The 22,676-nt window shown below is 38.1% G+C and overlaps 1 protein-coding gene and 1 long non-coding RNA gene across 5 annotated transcripts in view; one reads left to right on the top strand and one right to left on the bottom strand.

The window, feature by feature from the left end:
* Positions 1–11,121, bottom strand: part of AP1AR (adaptor related protein complex 1 associated regulatory protein) — a 47,049-nt gene extending 35,928 nt beyond the window's left edge. The window contains exon 1 of one of the 3 annotated variants that reach the window (XM_036920858.2): positions 10,731–11,121. In XM_036920858.2, coding sequence (XP_036776753.2) covers positions 10,731–10,813 — 83 coding nt within the window. In that variant the 5' untranslated portion in view covers positions 10,814–11,121. The remainder of the gene's footprint in view (positions 1–10,730) is intronic. The other 2 variants (XM_036920857.2, XM_036920856.2) reach the window with 2 other exon arrangements.
* A 129-nt stretch (positions 11,122–11,250) lies between these two features.
* Positions 11,251–22,676, top strand: part of LOC118930057 (uncharacterized) — an 87,937-nt gene continuing 76,511 nt past the window's right edge. For both annotated transcript variants that reach the window (XR_008997824.1, XR_005031855.2), the window contains exons 1-3: positions 11,251–11,466; positions 12,768–12,900; positions 14,623–14,752. This is a non-coding gene — a long non-coding RNA (uncharacterized LOC118930057). The remainder of the gene's footprint in view (positions 11,467–12,767; positions 12,901–14,622; positions 14,753–22,676) is intronic.

The following is a 22,676-nucleotide window of genomic DNA, read 5'->3' as shown; positions in this document are numbered from 1 at the left end:
ATAATCACCCTAAATGTAAATGGACTGAATGCACCAATCAAAAGACACAGAGTAATAGAATGGATAAAAAAGCAAGATCCATCCATATGCTGCTTACAAGAGACTCACCTCAAACCCAAAGACGCGCACAGACTTAAAGTCAAGGGATGGAAAAAGATATTTCAAGCAAACAACAGAGAGAAGAAAGCAGGTGTTGCAATTCTGGTATCAGACAAAACAGACTTCAAAATAAAGAAAGTAACAAAAGACAAAGAAGGACATTACATAATGATAAAGGGCTCAGTCCATCAAGAGGATATAACCATTATAAATATATATGCACCCAATACAGGAGCACCAACATATCTGAAACAAATATTAACAGAACTAAAGGAGGAAATAGAATGCAATGCATTCATTCTAGGAGACTTCAACACACCACTCACTCCAAAGGACAGATCCGCCAGACAGAAAATAAGTAAGGACACAGAGGCACTGAACAACACATTAGAACAGATGGACCTAATAGACATCCACAGAACTCTACATCCAAAAGCAACAGGATACACATTCTTCTCAAGTGCACATGGAACATTCTCCAGAATAGACCACATACTAGGCCACAGTAAGAGCCTCAGTAAATTGAAAAGACTGAAATCCTACCAACCAACTTTTCAGACCACAAAGGCATAAAATTAGAAATAAACTGTAAAAAGAAAGCAAAAAGGCTCACAAACACATGGAGGCTAAACAACACGCCCCAAAATAAACAATGGATCAATGACCAAATCAAAATGGAGATCCAGCAATATATGGAAACATACGACAACAACAACACTAAGCCCCAACTTCTGTGGGACACAGCAAAAGCAGTCTTAAGAGGAAAGGATACAGCAATCCAAGCATATTTAAAAAAGGAAGAACAAATGAGGCCTAAGGTCAGCAGAAGGAGGGACCTAATAAAGATCAGAGAAGATATAAATAAAATTGAGAAGAATAAAACAATAGCAAAAATCAATGAAACCAAGAGCTGGTTCTTCGAGAAAATAAACAAAATAGATAAGCCTCTAGCCAGATTTATTAAGAGGAAAGGAGAGTCAACACAAATCAACAGTATCAGAAATGAGAAAGGAAAAATCACGACGGACCCGACAGAAATACAAAGAATTATTAGAGAGTACTATGAAAACCTATATGCTAACAAGCTGGGAAACCTAGGAGAAATGGACAACTTCCTAGAAAAATACAACCTTCCAAGAGAGACCCAGAAAGAAACAGAATATCTAAACAGACCATTTACCGGCAATGAAATTGAAGCGGTAATCAAAAAACTACCAAAGAACAAAACCCCCAGGCCAGATGGATTTACCTCGGAATTTTATCAGACATACAGGGAAGACATAATACCCATTCTCCTTAAAGTTTTCCAAAAAATAGAGGAGGAGGGGATACTCCCAAACTCATTCTATGAAGCTAACATCACCCTAATACCAAAACCAGGCAAAGACCCCACCAAAAAAGAAAACTACAGACCAATATCCCTGATGAACGTAGATGCAAAAATACTCGACAAAATTTTAGCAAACCGAATTCAAAAATACATCAAAAGGATTGTATACCATGACCAAGTGGGATTCATCCCAGGGATGCAAGGATGGCACAACATTCGAAAGTGCATCAACATCATCCACCACATCAACAAAAAGAAAGACAAAAACCACATGATCATCTCCATAGATGCTGAAAAAGCATTTGACAAAGTTCAACATCCATTCATGATAAAAACTCTCAGCAAAATGGGAATAGAGGGCAAGTACCTCAACATAATAAAGGCCATCTATGATAAACCCACAGCCAACATTATATTGAACAGCAAGAAGCTGAAAGCTTTTCCTCTGAGATCGGGAACTAGACAGGGATGCCCACTCTCCCCACTGTTATTTAACATTGTACTAGAGGTCCTAGCCACGGCAATCAGACAAAACAAAAAAATACAAGGAATCCAGATTGGCAAAGAAGAAGTCAAACTGTCACTATTTGCAGATGACATGATACTGTACATAAAAAACCCTAAAGACTCCACCCCAAAACTACTAGAACTGATATCAGAATACAGCAAAGTTGCAGGATACAAAATCAACACACAGAAATCTGTGGCTTTCCTATATACTAACAATGAACCAACAGAAAGAGAAATCAGGAAAACAACTCCATTCACAATTGCATCAAAAAAAATAAAATACCTAGGAATAAACCTAACCAAAGAAGTGAAAGACTTATACTCTGAAAACTACAAGTCACTCTTAAGAGAAATTAAAGGGGACACTAACAGATGGAAACTCATCCCATGCTCGTGGCTAGGAAGAATTAATATCGTCAAAATGGCCATCCTGCCCAAAGCAATATACAGATTTGATGCAATCCCTACGAAACTACCAGCAACATTCTTCAATGAACTGGAACAAATAATTCAAAAATTCATATGGAAACACCAAAGACCCCGAATAGCCAAAGCAATCCTGAGAAAGAAGAATAAAGTAGGGGGGATCTCACTCCCCAACTTCAAGCTCTACTATAAAGCCATAGTAATCAAGACAATTTGGCACTGGCACAAGAACAGAGCCACAGACCAATGGAACAGACTAGAGAATCCTGACATTAACCCAGACATATATGGTCAATTAATATTTGATAAAGGAGCCATGGACATACAATGGCGAAATGACAGTCTCTTCAACAGGTGGTGCTGGCAAAACTGGACAGCTACATTTAGGAGAATGAAACTGGACCATTGTCTAACCCCATATACAAAAGTAAACTCAAAATGGATCAAAGACCTGAATGTAAGCCATGAAACCATTAAACTCTTGGAAGAAAACATAGGCAAAAACCTCTTAGACATAAACATGAGTGACCTCTTCTTGAACATATCTCCCCGGGCAAGGAAAACAACAGCAAAAATGAATAAGTGGGACTATATTAAGCTGAAAAGCTCCTGTACAGCAAAAGACACTATCAATAGAACAAAAAGGAACCCTACAGTATGGGAGAATATGTTTGAAAATGACACATCCGATAAAGGCTTGACGTCCAGAATATATAAAGAGCTCACACGCCTCAACAAACAAAAAACAAATAACCCAATTAAAAAATGGGCAGAGGAACTGGACAGTTCTCCAAAAAAGAAATACAGATGGCCAACAGACACATGAAAAGATGCTCCACATCGCTAATTATCAGAGAAATGCAAATTAAAACTACAATGAGGTGTCACCTCACACAAGTAAGGATGGCTGCCATCCAGAAGACAAACAACAACAAATGTTGGCGAGGCTGTGGAGAAAGGGGAACCCTCCTACACTGCTGGTGGGAATGTAAGTTAGTTCAACCATTGCAGAAAGCAGTATGGAGGTACATCAAAATGCTCAAAACAGACTTACCATTTGACCCAGGAATTGCACTCCTAGGAATTTACCCTAAGAATGCAGCAATCAAGTATGAGAAAGACCAATGCACCCCTATGTTTATCGCAGCACTATTTACAATAGCCAAGAATTGGAAGCAACCTAAATGTCCATCAACAGATCAATGGATAAAGAAGAGGTGGTACATATACACAATGGAATACTACTCAGCCATAAGAAAAGGGCAAATCCTACCATTTGCAGCAACATGGATGGAGCTGGAGGGTATTATGCTTTGTAAAACAAGCCAAGCGGAGAAAGAGAAATACCAAATGATCTCACTGATCTGTGGAGTATAAGAACAAAGGAAAAAGTGAAGGAACAAAACAGCAGCAGAATCACAGAACTCAAGAATGGACTAAAAGGTACCAAAGGGAAAGGGGCTGGGGAGGATGGGTGGGTAGGGAGGGATAAGGGGAGGGGAGAAGAAGGGGGGTATTAAGATAAGCATGCATGGGGGCGTGGGAGAAAGTGGAGGGCTGTACAACACAGAGAAGGCAAGTAGTGATTCTACAACATTTTGCTATGCTGATGGACACTGACTGTAAAGGGGTTTATAGAGGGGACCTGGTATAGGGGAGAGCCTAGTAAACATAATATTCGTCATGTAAGTGTAGATTAATGATACCAAAAAAAAAAAAAAAGGCAGTTCCTGTGTGGTGACCTCCATTGAGTTCTACAGAAGGGTATAAAGGGCATATAAAAGTGTAGGCAAAGGGTCTGTTTGTGTTTATACAGAGGATCAAAGCCTAATTGGGCTACCCCGAAAATGAACTAAGATACGATATGAAAAAGAACTTCCAACATCAGCACTCTCTGGAAGACTCATGCCAGAAGATGATCATCAAAAAACCCCAACAAAGATCCACGCACTGCTACAGCTGTAGATGCACTCATCCCACCAATTCCTGGACTTGCCATGGGAATGAAGGAGATATCTAAGCTGGCCTGTGCATACAGTAAAACAACAAATTTGACTGGATCTATACGGTTGGAACTCAACCAAGAATTAGGAGAAGTGCAAATTGTAGCACTCCAAAATCTTACAACTACAGACTATTTACTGTTAAAAGAACATATGGGGTGTGAACAGTCCCCAGGAATGGGTTGTTTTAATTAATCTGAATTCTCTCAGACTGTTCAAGTTCAGTTGGACATTATCCACCATATCATAGATAAGTTTTCACAAATGCCTAAGGTGCCTAACTGGTTTTCTTGGTTTCACTGGAGATGGCTGGTAATTACAGGTATGCTTTGGTTACGTAACTGTACTCCTATTATGTTAATGTGTGTGCACAATTTACTTAGTAGTTTAAAAACTATACATGCTGAAGTTACTCTACAAGAAGATATGTCAAAGAAATAATCAATCTCCCCAGGTTTTCTTCCGCCTGCTACTTCTATAGCTTTTCTTCTTCCTTCCTAAGTACAACCCTTAAATAGAATTCGTGCCATTTATCGAATTTACCGAGTATCATAATTCTTCCAAGTGGTAAAGACACCTCAAGACAAATACTGGGCATAGAAGCCACAGGGCATAAATATGCAAAGAAGTAAAAAGCTAACCTTTTCAAACAATAAGGCTTCTCTCTCACTTACCAACTTTACATTTCCCTGTATGGCCCCGGAAGATGACTGGTTAGCCAGAGACGGGTAAGATTCCTCAAGGGAGGAACAACCTAAGACAGGCACAGTCGCAGGGGGGCCATCAGGTGAGAAATTGGGGATCAACAGAGGTGAGGCTTAGAACCTCACCGCCCTGTTCTGAGAGAAATCTTCCACATACGTGGATGTTTTATTGCCCGTGTCTAGCGTGGATTAACACATAGTCTACAGGCACACACCTGATCATCTATGTTTGCTCTCTCACAACACTAAACTATGTTTTCTACCTTTATCTTGTATCTACCTACCACTTCAGCATTTTATTAAAAATAATAATAATAAAGAGAGAAATGTGGTATCCACATATAAATCAAGTATAAAAATCAAATGAATATTCATATTTGAACTGTTTATAGTTCATAATGCATGAGCAAAACCGAAAGCTTCTGTGATGACTGCCCCTGTAATGTTCACCATGTAACTTATTCACTATGTAAGAATTTGTACTCCATGTAAGAACTTGTTCATTAAGCTTCAAAAGATTGGAGACTGACGAAAATTAGGCTTGGGGTGGATTAATGATTGTGCATTGAGCACTGACCCCCCTATAGAGAATTTTATTTTTGTCAACAACCATTTGATCAATAAATATGAGAGATGCCCTCAAAAAAAAAATATATATATATATATATATACATATATATACATGCACTTCCAATTGTAAAATAAATAAGTAACCGGGAGGTAATGTATAGCATAAGGAATATAGTCAAAATATTGTAACAACTTGGTATGGTGATAGCTGGTACCTAGAATTATCATGTATATAAATGTTGAATCACTGTGTTGTACACCTGAAACTAATGTAATACTGTGTGTCAACTACCCCTCAATAAAAATAAAATAAAATAAAATAAAAAATAAATAAAAAAAACATAGTCCCTGACCCTGAGGAGTTGTCACCTCGTATCATGGTATATACCAGGTGTCAGCAAACTGTGTCCTATGGGCCAGACCAGATCCAATGCCTGTTTCTGTAATAAAGTTTTATTGTAACATAGTCTTTATTTATTTGTTTCCATATTTTCTATGGCTGCTTTTGTGCTAAAACAGCAATGGTGAGTAGCTGCAGTAGAGACCTTACGTTGTGTGCAAAGCCTACAAGATGCATTATCTGGCCTTTTACAGAAAAAGTTAAGCAATCCCTCATACAGAACAGAATGAAGCCTGTAGAAAATATTTTCTTAGGGAGGTAATATTGTCTCAGGGGCTGAAGCAGGTTCCATAGGAAAGGTACTATTTAAGGATAAGTAAAAGCTCACCAAGAACAGGAAAAGAAATACCACACACAAAAGCACAGGATGAGAGAACACTATTTTTTAGGAAAACAGGAATGAGTACAGTCTATCTCATATATAGGGTATTAGGGATGTGGCAAGTGAAAGAATAGCAGAGAATACTTGCACCGATCTCCCCCTGCCTATGTTTCCAGCTCATGTGTGTAGGGAGGAAAATCTACAATTTTAATGTCATACTCTAAGGATGATATAATTAGAAAACATAATTAGGCTTGTAAAGTAAATTAAAGTTAAGTTATTCTGCCAGGAGTTTAAACTTGATACTAGTCTCAATGGAAGGTTATCATTTATCAAAAAAGTCAAAATACTAAGGTTTATGAATGAGTTAAGTTTTTTGAAATTAGAATATGTCTATTTTAATTGTTTTCAATGTTTTCCTTTAAATGTTATTCTCACTACTTTGTATTCTGACATGATTTTCTGAATGACAACAAAGAGTATACCAAATGATGAACTGCATATAACCTTGAGCATACAAATGAACATCATGTTGCACATTTGAATGCCATGCATCTCATCATCTGTCACAGAAGGAAAAAAAGGCTGAGTAACTTAGCTGTAGGAAATGGATGCAGAGGAAGTCGTTAAGATCCAGTTGGGTTTTAAAAAGCCTAATGCCAGTGACGAGAAGGGAAGATGGACTTAAGTGAGAAAGATACAAGTGGGAGAGAAGTCTACAAGCTGGTAACCTGGCAATTTGAAAGACAAAGTTTAAGGCAAATGTACAGAGGGAGGAAACCAGTTCAGTATGTACTAAGGAGAGAATGAATAGCTCATTAGAGACAGGAGGAGGACTATGAAATTTGTAACTGAGAAGACTGTGTGTGAATGGAGCTGTTCAGGGAATTAGGGAATACATGAAGCAGAGGAGGAAGAAATCTGGGGGGAAAGAAAATGCACTATTTTAGATATTTATTGGAGTACCAATATTAGACAGTAGATACTTTAGATAGGTTGATTTCAGGAGCCTTGGTACACCAAAGTGTACCTCTTCAGTAAGTAACTGAAAATAAAGTGCTGAACCTTTGAAAAGAGTCTGTTCAAAAGACATGAGATTAGGAAGCAGTGGTGGTTGAAATCATAGGAATGGACGAAATTTCTTCAGGGATAAGGATACACGTGAAGTGAAATATATATAAAAAAGAAAAAAAAGACAAAAGAAAATTCCATGTTTAATAGGCAGAGTAAAAATAGCCAGAACAGCAATAGGAGAAAATTAGAAGATAAAAGTGATGTTGCAGAGGTCACATGCAGTTTCAAGAAAATGAGAACAGCTTATCACAGAGAATAAAGAGCCAAGCTGTTGAGATACATGCACAGCATCTTCCCGTGACAAAATACAAGATAACGCACTGAGAGATTTAGCAACCTATGTTTACCTACAGAATAAAAAGCCATAGCTTTACTGGTTAAGGGTAAAGGCTCTGAATTCAGAGGAACCTGGGCTGCAATCCCAGCTCTGCTATCTTGAGCAAGTTAAACTTTCTACACTTCAGTTTTTAGCCTAGAAGTAAGTAGTATTTACCTTTTCCACAGGACTGTGGTCAGGAATAAATGAGATAAAATTGAACAAATAATCAAATGTTGGCAGCCATTATTAAAACCATTTTTACCAGGAAACAACAAACCATTATAAATTATCAGGTGATAAATTAAAGCAACTTTGCTCCTGAGGCCAAAAAAGCCAACAAATGTTAAATATCAAGGATACAAAACATGATCATACCTTTATATAAAACTACAGTACATCTTAACTGGACCATTGTGTGGAATTATATGGTAAGAAAAAAATGGGAATTAAAATACAACACAACAAAACATAATTGGGTCTTCAGTTTAAGAAAGAACGTGTTAAATGTCATACAAAAGATTCCTAGTATTGTCCAAGCAAACAGAACTGACCAGCAGATGGAGCCCTCTAGAATGTGTTGATAGGCAAAACTCCCTCTGGTGAAGGATGACTCATTAGGATGTCTAAATTTTATTCCTTATATATATTTAACTACCTTTGGTTTAATTACCAAATAACTTTACTAGCAGTAAGGTCTCCAACATACCTTAACGCCGATACTGATATTCTGACTAGCTGATAGATATTCTAAAATATAAACTACTAGAATTCTCTAATATTTTATAATTTAAAAATTGGTAATCTGGTTTTGAAAATGGATAGTGAAAAGCGAGTGATCTGAGATGCCCCTTGGAAATCTACGAGGCTAACAAACTAGGCCTGCATCGTAAGGCCCTTGTAATGTTCAGTTTAAAACAGTATAAGATAGCTCAGAATTCTTCTACCTGTGGTCACAAATATAAATCGAATGAATTTTTTTGTCATTACTCCTCATTTTTGCCCTTAGATGAACTACTAGTTAACTAACTACATCCATACCTGGAAAAAAATCGTAAGTACCAAGTGATTAACTAAAATGAGAGGCAAAGCTCACACTTATTCTGTAAATAACAATTTAAACTGTATCCACTTCTCTTTGTTTACTAGAAGCTCCTACATTATTTTAATTAATTTAAAACAATAATTAGAAGATCAAGTAAGTCCAAACCTACACTGATAGATTAAAACAGTATCAATATTAACATTATATGGTTTTATATGACAGTGTCACAACCCACAGACTCACTGCCATAACGGGACTTCTCTGTCCAAGGAGTTATGCCCACAATCAGAAGTGTATAGCTCCAACTATTACATTTTTATGTTCTATCTACGGGCAATTAACACTCACACTGTTTCACTGATTTCTCCCTGCCCCTTCCCTATGCTGCCAACTCACGTGTTCAAGGAGTAAAATCTACAATTGTAATGCTATACACTAAGCAAAACATAACTAGTTTGTTATGAAAGAACAAAATAAAACAGAATCCCACAGGCACCACACAATGTAGTCCAAAATCAAATATAAATGATTTTTGTTTACCCAATTCGATGTAAGACCCTATTTTCACAGAATTAGAATTTAACACCCTACAATAAGACTACAAATAAAATATTAACAAGCCAAAGATTTGGGGCAATCTAGTCCTTACGTGAGAATATTTAGTCAGCTTGACTATATGGGTGCATCCACACACAAAAATTTTAAGTAAATTAGATGACTTCGGCAGACAAGATACAACAGCTGCCATACTGCCGTGTAAAAGTAAGTCCTTAAATCAGGGAAACCAAAATACTAAACTAGGCACAAAATCTTTAAGTCCTTTTCTGTTCCAGGAACGCTTAGTGTATACAACCTTAGCTACTTTGAATCAGAGAGTTGATACAATGCCTGATGAATGGATGAATTATATAAAATATCCATCACCAAAAGATCCAAATTATAAATCATTTGGCTTCAGTTTGTTTATGCTGAACACCTTTTTACCTAAAAATGTCAGTTAAATAAGAAGGAGCTTGAAAATTAGCAATCTGTTCCAGAAAATGCAAAATGTCTTATTCCTTACATAAAGTAGCTTGGTTCAGATTTTCAATTATAAGTTTGAATTCCTGGGAGACATAAAACAACAGCAATAAAGCCAACTTCAAAGAAATCTCTTCTAATTTTTCCAATATCCTAGGAAATGAAAAAAATATATAATAATTATGAATTCTATTATTCTATGGATGGTGTGAGTACAAAAACCTATGCATACCCAGTTTTAATCAAGAGAAGTGAGGTTCAGAAGGACTGTGATTTCCTTGTACATAGAGGTATGGCAATCCTCACGGAATTTCAAAAAAAATTAGTATAAAAAAGCTACACAATGCCCCTCTTGTTATCAGCCCCAAGAATCCGAATGTTCAATGGAAACCCAGCAATTCTTCGTACATATCAAAGAGTTACTCAATGTCTGGAACCTTATTTCACTCCAGTAACCAAACGACTTCTAAAAATCCCTCTGAGGTATCAACTTTAAGAAGCGAGATTCTCACCAGCTGTCAGAGAGGATCAAAACAGAGCTACTGCCTTTGGCATTAAACCCAAGCTCAACGTAGGGCGTGTCCGGGTTGCTGTGGAGCCTGTTCCAATGTCCATTCCAGGGAGGGTGCCTTATGCTTCCCAGACATGCTGCCTCCCAGGACTCTCCCCGCTCGACAGCGCGCCCGGCGGGAGTCTCGCAGGAGGCAACCAGAGCGACACGCCGCCTCCCTCTCCAGCTCTTTCCTTGGAGGCCCCACCCCCCCGACTAGGGCTTCCCTACGACCACCCGCTTGACGCCCGTAAAATGAGAGCAGCGGGGCTCCCGGCCTCCAAGCCATTGGGGTACAGGGAAAAGGGTTCCTGGATAGGAGGAGCCAGTGGGCGCCCGGCCCCTCCGGCGGCGGGCTTACCCTCCGCCGCCTCCTACACGTTGCAGCCGCCCCGCTTCCTTGCGGAGGATCCCAAAGCACTGCGTCCAGCAGCAGTTCCCCATCGCATGCCGCCAAGGCGCCGCCGCTCCTCCTCCTCCCGCTCAAAGCCCAATCCCAGGCCCGCAGCCGCATCCGCGCGGCACGAGCCGAATGGGGGTTCGGAGACCTAGTGCGGGCCGGCCGGAGCGCGCGGCGTGAGGGGCTGGGACGACGGGAGGGACGGGCGCTCGGAACAAAGGCAAGTTACTCTTGCGGCCGCCGAGTCGCCGCCGCTGGCGGGAGGACGGCCGGGCTACGGGCTTTGGAACCCCGCACAGTCCGCATGGCCTCTGGCTCACTTCAGCCCCCCGGCCCAGCTCAAGTGTCCGCCTCCTGCCGCTGAAGGAGGCCAGTCCGGGCGTCGCGCGCCTAGGCCCTGCCTCTCCGGAGCCCCAATAGGGCACGTTTCCTCTGCGGCCCGCCTCCTCCGGCGACTGGTTGGACGTCACTTCCGCTGGTTCGCTGTCGGCTTCCGGGGCATCAGCCGGTTCGGTTGCTGGCGTGTTTGGTAGATTTTTTGGGCCGTGGTATCACTAGGAAGTCTCCTTTTCTCCTTGCAGTCTCCCGCTTCCGGATCCTGAGTGTCTTCGGTATCGTACGGTCAAGGCTCAGCTTCGAACTTTGTACCAAAGCCCTGTGAGCGGCTTACCCAGAGCCCCGAGCCAGGAGTCATCGGGTATGAGAACGGGCACTTCTCTGGCGGTGTATGCTTAGATTTTAAATATATTGCACCGTAAGACAAATAGAGTCAGGGGACTGGTGGAAGTGTTTTTGAATGCACCAAGTATTTTTTCTCTTCTGGTCTCCAGCTTGGCACCTCAATGTCCATATTGCCTACACTGTAGGGAAACAATAATGTTGCCCTACTGGCCTCACTTTTATTTTAAGTCAAAGTTTCAAATAATTTCGTATGGAGCAGCTGGAAGTAAGTTAGCTGAGGTTTTTCGGGGACGCCAGCCTGGCCAATCCAAGCGTGCTGCCCAGAACTGTGGTAGATGGTAAAAGCCGCTCCTATGCCACTTGGTCCGAGGCATCCTCCTCAAGTGCTCCTTTAAAACTCTATTATTGTCTATAGTTGGCCTTAAAATCGGGTATGAGGTGTGGTTTAGTAAGCGCCTCGTTCAGTGTACGGGATGGCCTATTTACTAACTAACCAGATTAGGAAAATTGTTACGTTTTAGAAATTACTAGTGAAAACATGCTCTTTGAGCTACTAATTTTCCTGCTTTCTGAAATCTAGACCAACCAGAGTTTCAGTCTTAGCATTGCTCACTTAACCAATTTTGACCTTATTTGGGTTGGGTCTTAGTGGTTTTTGTAGGCATGTGCATAGGGATATGTTTGGCCCAATAGGCTGTAGTCAGTGCATGCTGGTGGAATGACTAAATGACTTAATCAATAAAGACTTTTCTTTACCCCTTTCGACCCCTGAAATCAAGCAAATGTACTTATGAAATAGGCTTTAAAATTCAGTTATAAATATTTAAAGAAACTAGTATATCCCTACCAGGGAGTACTACTCAGCAACAACAAAAAACCCATACTATTAAATCTGCAGGAAGTTATACTGAATGAAATAGCCAGTCTCAAAAGCTTACATATTGTATAACTGTGTTTATATAACATTATAGAAATAACAAAATTCTAGAAATGGAGAAGAGAGTATGGTCAGGGGCATGGATCCATTTGGTGAAAACCTTTATCTTGGCTGTATCAGTATCAATATCCTGTTTGAATTTTTTACATTATGCTTTTTATTTTGAGATAATTATGGTGTCATATGCAGTTGTACAAAAATAATATTCAGAAATCACCACAGGTACCCTTTACCCCTTCCTTTAATGGTAACATTAAGGGAAAAACTAAAGGGCAATAACAATCATACAAGCACCCACTGTGGAAAGCAGTATAGAGGTTCCTCAAAAAACCAAAAATAGAAATAACACCCCTATGTTTATTGCTCTGTATTATTTATAGTAAGATATGCAAGCAACCAAAGTGCCTGTCAATAGATGAATAGATAAAGAAGATGTGGTGCATATACAATGGAATATTATTCAGCCATAAAAAAAAATCCTGCCCTTGGCAAAAACATGGATGGACCTGGAAGGTATTATACTAAGTGAAGTAGGCCAGGTGGAGAAAGACAAATACCATATCACTTCACTTATTTGTGGAATCAAAAAGTAAAATGAGCAAAATAGCTGTAGACACAGAGAAGTGACTGGTGTTCACCATGGAGGAGGGGTTAGGATGGGTGGTTAGGGAGGGTGAGAGGCACAAAAATCTCAGTCATATCATAAGTTGGAATGGGATGGAAGAGGCACAAAAATCTCAGTCATATCATAAGTTGGAATGGGATGGCATGGAGAATATAGCCAATGATTCTGGAACATCTTTCTATGTTGACAGTAACCACACTAGTTGGGGTAAGGATTTCATGGTGTATGTAGCTGTTAAACCACTGTATTTTATGCTTGAAACCAGTATAGTACTGTGTATCAACTGTACTTCAATAAAAGAATACACTTAAAAATTACTTGACATCAAAAAAGGTTCAATTTGAGGAACATGTTTTCCTATAGGCATTCTTATAAATCTTTATTAAAAGTAAATCTACTCCCTGTTAAGGATATGAATGACCCTTAGAATCAATATAAATGATTAAAATATTTTTAAAAATTGAGTTCACTAATAAAAGCAATACAAATTAAAGCACAATGAGAAGTAATTGTTCATTAGGTTGACAAAAATTTACAAGTGAAATGTTCAGTCTTTGCATGGGCACAGTGAAATAGTATTCTTCTGAAATGCTGGGTATAGTGAAACTCATTTTGAAAAATTTGGAAATATTTATCAAGAGTCAGAAATAAACTAAATGCTCAACAATTGAAGGATGGTTAAGTTTGCTGGTATATTCTTATAACAATATATAACCATCAGAAATGCTTTTTGGAAAAACCAATAACATGGAAAATGCTGCTGAATAGTGTGTTAAAATATCAGGATAGAAAATAATATATATATTTTGTGTTCCAAAGGATGTTTAAAACAAAGCACAATTTTCTATGCACATACACATTTTTCTCACATATATTTCTAGGGGAAAATAAAGACCAAGATGGTAAATATAAAAATATTAACAGTAATTATCTCAAGATTGCAGACTTGGGGAGTTTTTTTAATCCTTTTCTGTGTTTTCAGTTTTTCTTCAATGATCATTTAATACTTCTGTAATTAGAAAAAATTTTTTTTCATTTGGCCTGTCAACAGAATGGGTTAACTGATAGCCAACTCAATTAAGTTTGAGAACAAATGCAGATATTCAGAAAGTGATAAGGACTTGAATGTGGGTTGATTATTACAAACTGAGTTGAAGTATTTAATTTTTTTCTAGAAATGTATTAAATTTTCAAATTAACATAAGAGGCTGTTGGAATTTATCGTGCTTTCTCACCAAATTTGACCTCAGTAATCTTATCTTCATTGTAATGCAGCATTAGAATTTTTTAAGCACTTAGTTGGGTGATGATCTGTTAGTTAAGTGGAATTAGCAGAGAGAAACCTAGTAACTGAAAGGGATTTTTGTAAGGCAAATCAACTCCTTCATTTTATAGATGAGAAAGAGGATTCCTAGAGGAATTACATGATTTGCCCAAGGTCATAAAATGAATTGGCATAAGATGAAGAAAGCCCAAGTTTCCCAGAAGCTATCTTGTGCTCTTGTGCATAGTATTGCTTCCCCAATCCTATGTTTAGACATGGGTATGAAACTTGTAAAGACAATAGTGAAGAATGTTTTGGTAAGATTTATGCGTTTAATTCATTACAGTTAGAGAATTCATTTAATATGGCAGTTGGCCAGGGAGACTACTTAATTTACCAGTAAGAGACAGATTATCTACAGTGGTGGCTATTTTAATGTCAGCTTGCTAGAGAGACCCCATCTGTCTACCTTCCAGGTAACAGGACCTTTCTCCTTTCCTATCCCTTTTAAAGTTCCTTTCTCTCTAGTAGTTTATTCTGATGTCAAAGGAAAAGTTTTCCTCATTGATGATCCAAAGGCAATCAGAATGCAGTCTGTACCTCCAACTGACTTCTAGATTATGTGGTTCCAAATTTGAATCTGCTCAGAATTCCTTCTCTATTAGCCACCCGTTACCTTTTGATTTTGTGAGATCAGTCACTGCTAATGTGTTGTTCTGTTGGTTCGGGGGTCCTTGCAAGGGGAAGAATTCTGTGTTCTCCATTACCATTCTGGTCCAAACTTGGACACACATTCATCCTTTTAATTCATTGGGGTGTAGTTTACAGTACCAAAATTAACACAGGATACTAGATAATGACTGCTATAATATGGCAATAATAAAATAATAATAAAATATACCTTATGGGTTTGTTGTCAGGATAAGTGATTAAGCATTTAGTCAAGTACTTAACCATAATATAAAAGCAAATGCTTAGTATACATTCAGGTGCTTACTGTAATATAACTGCTATAATTCCTATATGTACTGTAATTATAATATCATAGATATAAATATTAGCTGTTGTTACTATTATTCACAGATTGAAGAAAATTTTCATCAAACATTATTTTTTCCTTTGCAGCTATATCCCTGACATTCTGTGAAAAAATGTTAGCTTTTTCAAAATTCTGTCTCATAGACATACACTCAAGCATACTCCACATCACCGCTTGATAGCCAGTTCTAAGAAAGTATGGCCTACATAGAAGAGAGTTCTTGTTTGTCCCATGATCAGCCTTTCTAGGATGACTGAAAATTAGAATATCCACTGAGTTATTGGAAGACCTTATCCCCTACCAACTAGGAGTGTCCTGGGAACCCAAATAGAATAATTTCATCATGACACAATAATCCTTCATTATAGGTCCAAAAGTCTTATTTATTCAGTCTTAAATAATCATATGTGAAAGACCAATATTCCAGTCCAGGTTTAACTTGGTCCAGTATTGCCTAGTTATTTTGTACATATTTACCTCCATTTTGAACTAAAAATTTAGGTACACTCAGTTTCAGCTCCTTAGTGGCTTGAACAGGAGTGTATTTCCATAAGAAGTAACACTTTGGGCATAGCACAGCTTTACTTCATACATAATATAACATTTTTTCAAAAAAATCAAAGTGAACCAGCTCTGCAATGCAAACAACCTTCACATTATCGTACAGAGTGGTTTAGTCCTTACAAATAATTGTTCTCAAATGCCTTTATTTTTGCAATGGTCTGTTACTTTACATTTGCATACCTAAGCTAAATAGACTATTTAAGTGATTTTTCAAGAACAAAGGCATGCAAAGATATGCTTAGAGATGAAAAGGAAAATAGAAGGGTAAATCACTTGATATTTCGGCCTCAGTCACCAGTACCCCATTTCTTCGGACTTGGGTGTGTGATGAACTTTATTAGTTGGTCAGGATCACTCTATATAATGCACACTAAGTGATTTACTTCCTTTGCTTCACTCAACATTTACATTTCATAAAGAGAGGGATAAATAAGAACAATTATATAGAGTGCTTCCGCTAGGTAGAGTTTGTTACAAATATCTCATGCATCATCAGAAACTGAATTAGTAATTTGAACAGAAAGTTTATCATAAGGTATCATTAAATAAGTAAATTGTAGTAAATGTTGGCAGGAAACTAAGGTCTAACAGATGTAGCTACTGCTGGGAGCAGCTATAACCCTTGGGACTAAGGAGAAATGAACAGAAAAGTAATTTAGACATTTAGAAGAAGACCCTACAAGTTACATATACAGACCTCTGAGAACTGTGGATACCATGGAAACCATGCTTCCACTGTGGTAACAGAGAAGCTAGATAGAAGATGTCTGCCCATGGACCCACCTCGGTGGACAAGGCAGCACATGCCAGGAGGCACTCACCAATGGGCTGTGGCCACTGGTAAACACACTGCCAGGACTCCTTCCTGCTGATCTACTTGCCACCATATGGAGAAAAAAGCAGAAAAGGAATTAAGTTGCTTCTTCCAGCCTTGTGGTGTTTCTCTAGCACCGTATTGGAAGATGCCATCATAAAGCCAGCCTGCTGAATTGAGTTACAGCATCAAATGCAGGGCTAAAAAGGGTGGAAGATGAAAAGGAGTTTGTTAATATTGATGCAATCTGGATTAGAAAGAAAGGCTTTTTTTTTCTAGTTAAAGATAAATTGGAATTTACAACAACCTTGTCTTGGAGCCACAGTCCAAAACACTAACATAAAAAGTGGTTTTGAGGTAGTAATACCCTTGAGATTTCTTGCAAAGCAAAAAAAACCACTCTGTGGGGGGTCATACTTCTATCTAGGTTGCACAGAATTCCCATAGATATATAAGACCACACTGAAAAAGGCCCTGCAATCACATACTACAAATTACCATGACACATCAGACACCTGAAAGAATAGAGATGAAAACAGAAACAAAGAACCTTGAATTTTGTAGAATAAACATAATAAAGCTGTCAGATAGACATAAACATGTTTGAAAGTTAATGTCATAAAAGAGAAAGCAAGGAAATATAATAGTTAAAATGACCAATAGAAATGAAAAAAGACAATGAAATTAAACATAAATGGAAAAACTTCTGCTTCCAGTTAAGATGTAGAAGAACATGAAAGACCTGGTAACAAGAAAAACCTCAGCAAAATTAAAATAATATTTTTATATGAGGTCAGCAAGGAGCATAAACAAAAGAAAGCCTGGATAAACTAATTTTCAGAGAAAAATGAGACATTCATACATGAACAGAAAGCCTTGGCAGCTTACTACATGAGAGTAGACGCCTGGTCTAAAATTGGGCAGATGGAAAATTGACCTGCCTATGATGGAGATCAAGAGAAACCAACCACACTTTAGATAGCAGTGTAGGTATGTGCAGTGCACTGGAATCTGGAAGAAGAATGTAGCAGATTCTTTAAAATGGCCTCAGCAATATCTCCCATCCTACATTCTCTTTCTACAATGTGGTATTGAGATTCCTCCCATCAAGTGGTAGTATCCATGATCCCTCCCTTGAATCTGCTCAAGTCTGCAATAGTGGTGGAAATGATGATATGTGGATTCTGAAGTTAAGTCATAAAAGTGATACAGTTCTAGTCTTGCCTTCTTAGGAAATTGACTTTCCAACTCAGTGCAGTGTAAGGAGCCCATGGCTGCTGTAGTGTGAAGAGAAGTTACTGGTCTGGGTTATCCTAAGCTGAGTTCCCAGACAAAAGTCAGCCCTGACCAGCAGTCATGTCATTGCTGCCACCTCTAGATAATTCTTGCTCCTTGCCATTGGGTTACTTCCAGCCCGATTCATATAAGCATAATACAATGTTTTTATTTCAAAATTACTGTTATATTTCAATTCAAATGTCTTCATTTCAAATGTTTAAACTGAAATTTGAGGGAGTGTGTGATGGAGCAATAGATAACCAGAATAATCTCCAGATTTGAAAATTACTCACCATGATAGTTCTCTTTCCACATGCCACTCACATCCAAATAATGCCAAGAAAGCAGTGGAGAAAAGCTGGGAGAGAAACTACACATTCTTCTGTCTCCTCACGGTGCTTGGATTCTGGGCCCTAGCAGAATTGGCTCTAAAGATTAGCCAAAATTATCTGAAAGTAACTCAACTTCTTCCCAACTGAAATCCTGAAAAAAATTAAAGACATAAATCTTATGTGTTGGGAGTTAGGCTAATTACAGGTAAGTTAAAACAAAAACAAAACTATAGCTTGACTCTTGTCTACATGACTTGGAAGAATCTGAGTAATCACCCTCACCCTAACTGAGGAAAGGGCTTGTACTCTGGGACTTATAAAAAAGAAACAAAAATTTTTTAGTCTTCATTGTTTTACATACAATGTAAATTAATTTTTTTGAGAGGACATGAAAATAAGAGGAAAAATTGGACCCATGATCAAGAAAAAGACAATTAAAAAAGGAGACCTAGAGATAACCCAACATTTAGACTTGATAGACAGAAACTTTAATATGAGTATTATAAATGTGTGAAAGCACACACAAGAAAACTGTGTATCTGATAGTGCCAAAGAAAATATTAGTGAAATTGAGAACAGTTCAAAAGAAATTAGCCCACAGAGAGAAAGGATTGTGGGAAAAGTGTGTCAGCTACCTATGAGATAATATCAAATGGTCCAACAAATTTGTGCTTAAGTTCCAAAAGAGGAGGAAAGAGAGGACTGGGTAGAAAAAAAGCATTTGAAGAATAAATAATGGAAAACAATTACTAACATTTAACAAAATACATTAATCCATGGATCCAAAAAACTCAACAAATCCTAAGCAGGATAAATACAAAGAATCCACATCTAGTTATAGCATAGTCAAATTGGTGAAAACTTAAGAAAGAGAAAAATCTAAAACAAAAAAATGCAACTGGGGCAAAAGAAATAACAGGAGAACAACAGTAAGAACTGTATCTGACTTCTCATCAGAACAAATACATAGCTGAAAGAAAAATAAAAACACTATGAACCTAGAATTCTCTAGGGAAAATATCTTTCAAAAATGAAGGCAAAATAAGGATATTTCCCAATAAACACACAGAATTCAGTAACAGATTTTTACTACAAAAATGCTAAAAGAAGCTATCAGGCTTCATGAAAATGATACCAAATGGACCTTTAGATTTATAAGAAAATATGAAGAGTAATAGAAACGTGGGTAGATACGAACATCTTTTTAAAAAAAGTTTTTGAAAGGACAATTGACCTTATAAAGAAAAAAGTAAAAAACCCAAACAATGTAGTGTGGGAGTCATAGCAAGTAGAAGTGAAAAATATGATAGTAGTATAAAGGAAGAAAAAGGCTAAATGGAAATACATAGTTAAAAGATTCTTCTACTGGTAAAGAAATGGTCCACATAATTCCAAGGTAGTCTAGGGTAAATTAAGAATGCATACTGTAAGCCCTAAAACAGGGTTTCTTAATTGCAGCATTATCATTTTAGGCCAGGTAACTTCATTACGGGGGCCTGTCTTGTGCACTGTAGAATGTTTTATAGCATCCTAACCCTTTATCCACTATCTGCCAGTCACACTCAACTCCCCCATGGTGACAACCAAAAGTTTCTTCAGACATTGCCAAATGTCCCATGGGAATGAACGTTTCCCCCTGCTGAGAATTACTGCCCTAAAGCAATCACTAGAAGAAATAATAAAGGAAACACACACATACCTCAAAGTAATTATGGCTATAAAGTCATTGGAAGAGGTAAAAGGGGATATTAAAAGCAAGAAAATAAACAGACACCTCAGTTCAAGAGCACAGTAAACAAGGAAAAGAAGGAAGACCTGATAGGATAAATGAAAAATTACAAGACGGTAAGACTTAAACCAACTACATAAATAATTACCTTAAAATGTAAATGGACTAAGTGCACCAATGAAAACCTAGATTTTTTTCCCCAGACTGGATTAAAAAAAAACCCACTATATGTTGTTCATAAGAGATGCACTTTTAATATGAGAATATAGATTAAAAGTAAGGGTAAAAAGGATAACCATACAAATTAATCATAATCATAGAGCTGATGTATTAGCATCAGACAAATTATTAGTACAAAGGAGCATCACCAGCAATCAAGAGGAGTCAGGAAGGAAATGTTTTCCTTCTAGCATCTGTGGCTGGTCTAATGATTAAAATGAATTAAGACATTAGAGAAAAATAACTTAATTATGTACATAGGAGAAATCCCCAAAAGTATGAGATTCAAAAGGCAGCCAGGCATAACATCCTGAGCTAAGGAAAGGGGTAGGGATCTGGTGCTACAAAGGGAAGGAAGGCCATTCACAGGAGAAGAAGTGTTTGGAAGGCAGAGTTTGCCCTGTTAATGCACATTAAGTTTCTTACATAAAAAGTGCTCTTGTAATAGCTCTCTTCTTGGCACATGCCCCCTTTCCAATATGTATTTCCATTATAATTGCAGAATTTCCCCACAGATGGGGAATTTCGTATTTCTTTTAGGCAGTTAAGGGAGAGGTGGACTTCCTGAGTAAGCTCAATCTTGATTGCCTTTAGCTCAAAATAATCATCATGCATGTTCTGGGGAGACTGATTCTGAACTTCTTCAGAGATGTTTTATTATGAGAAGGTGAATTTATCAAGAAGACATAACAATCCTAAGTTGCATATGTACCTTAATAACTGGCTCTGAGAATGCAACTGCCATGCTAGAGAGACTATGTGGAGGAGAGCTGAAGTGCACTGGCTCAAGCTCCAACTGAGCTCCCAGCAGGCAGCCAGGACAAATTGCCTGTCATGTAAGTGAGGTCATTTAGGCTTCTAGTTGTCTACCATCTTAGATGATACATACGAAGCAGAAGAACCAACCTATCACTTCACAAAATAGCAAGAAATAATACATTGTTAAGCCACTAAGTTTTGGGGTGGTTACAGCAGTAGATAACAGATATATACCTAAATACAAAAAAAATCAGTAACTGTCAATAAAAATGTTATTTAGTGATATGAAAGTCATAACTAAAGGAATCAGTAAAAAAAAAAAAAGGTTGCCTCTTTGATGCTTTGTTTCCATGTGTTACTGTGATAGAGATTTTTTTAAGTTAAAAAAGAACTTATGAACAAATAAATTCTGAGAAAGTTGCCAGAATGTAGTACATAAAGATAAAATATGAGAGAGGTTAATAGGCTGGAATATAGATGGACAGGTATAAAGGGAGTTCCAGAAGAAGAAGCAAGAAAGAATAGGGTTTGGAAATATTCAAAGAAATAATATCTGAAGTAGCATCAATATTTGATGGGATACAAATCCTCAGATTCAGAAAATACAATTCCTGAAATTAAAGAAATAAGTAAAGGAAATTCATATCTAGACACATGATATCAAAACTGAAAAACATCCATCCAAGTCATAAAAATCTTAAAAAGTGAGAGTGAACATGTTATATTTACTTAACAGACTACTCAACAGCAACAATAAAAACTGGAAGACTGTGGAATAACATTTGAAGTGCTGAGGGAAAAGAAACCAGTAAATACCCCAGCTAAAATATTGTGCAACAGGAAGAGCAATATAAAGGTATCTGCTGTAACTGCTACCTAGAAAGTTATGTAACTACGGCATTTCTTGTTGTGAAGATACTGGAATACTTTCATACTGGTTTGTAAATAGCTGCTTCCCCAAGCCCTTTGGGTGTCCCTTAGGGTCCTCTCTCCCATCTCTCTAAAATCCAACTAAAAGGTTAATGCGTGTCATATAAAGAGGCTTCCAGGACTTTATTCCAGCCCTGTGATTGGTGTCTAGATTGGTTGGGCCCTGCCCATCTACTCGGTCCTACATCCAAGACACTGCCATTGGTTGTTCAGAGAACCCCAAAAGAACCGGCCTATTCCTTGCCCAAGCCTATTACCTGATTCTGGTAGTGTTGGGGAGTCCATATGGACACCACTGAGAGTATGTGCAGGTGCCTCCCAGCCTGCAGGCCTGCAAGTCATGTTGCTGTGGCTACCGTGTGCTAGCTCTCAACAATGTTCTCCAGGCTATAATGGGCATTTTCATTGGTAGCAGCACTTGTATCCTGGGGGGAATATGCCCGGTACCAATCTGGCTCCCTCCCAGTGCTGTGGCCACATGCTGCAGGCTGACACTCCTTTGGATTCACTTTTGAATGGCCACTTGAGGAAATTATAACCTCCTTAGGACTTTGAGAAAGCCATGGAGAAATCAATTAATAGCCAGTATTGGAGGCCACTTTTGATTCTAGCCAGGTCCTGCATGTTATTCCAGCACGGAACTATGACAGACTTGAGGCCATGGACGAAGGTCAGACTATATGGGTGGTTTGGAGCCAGAGGATTCCCTTTTAGTTACCCTATTGGTTATCAGTTA

Source organism: Manis pentadactyla, chromosome 5 (assembly GCF_030020395.1).
Source record: "Manis pentadactyla isolate mManPen7 chromosome 5, mManPen7.hap1, whole genome shotgun sequence".
In the NCBI taxonomy this organism is placed as follows: domain Eukaryota; kingdom Metazoa; phylum Chordata; class Mammalia; order Pholidota; family Manidae; genus Manis; species Manis pentadactyla.
This window is presented reverse-complemented; position numbering and strand designations above follow the sequence as displayed.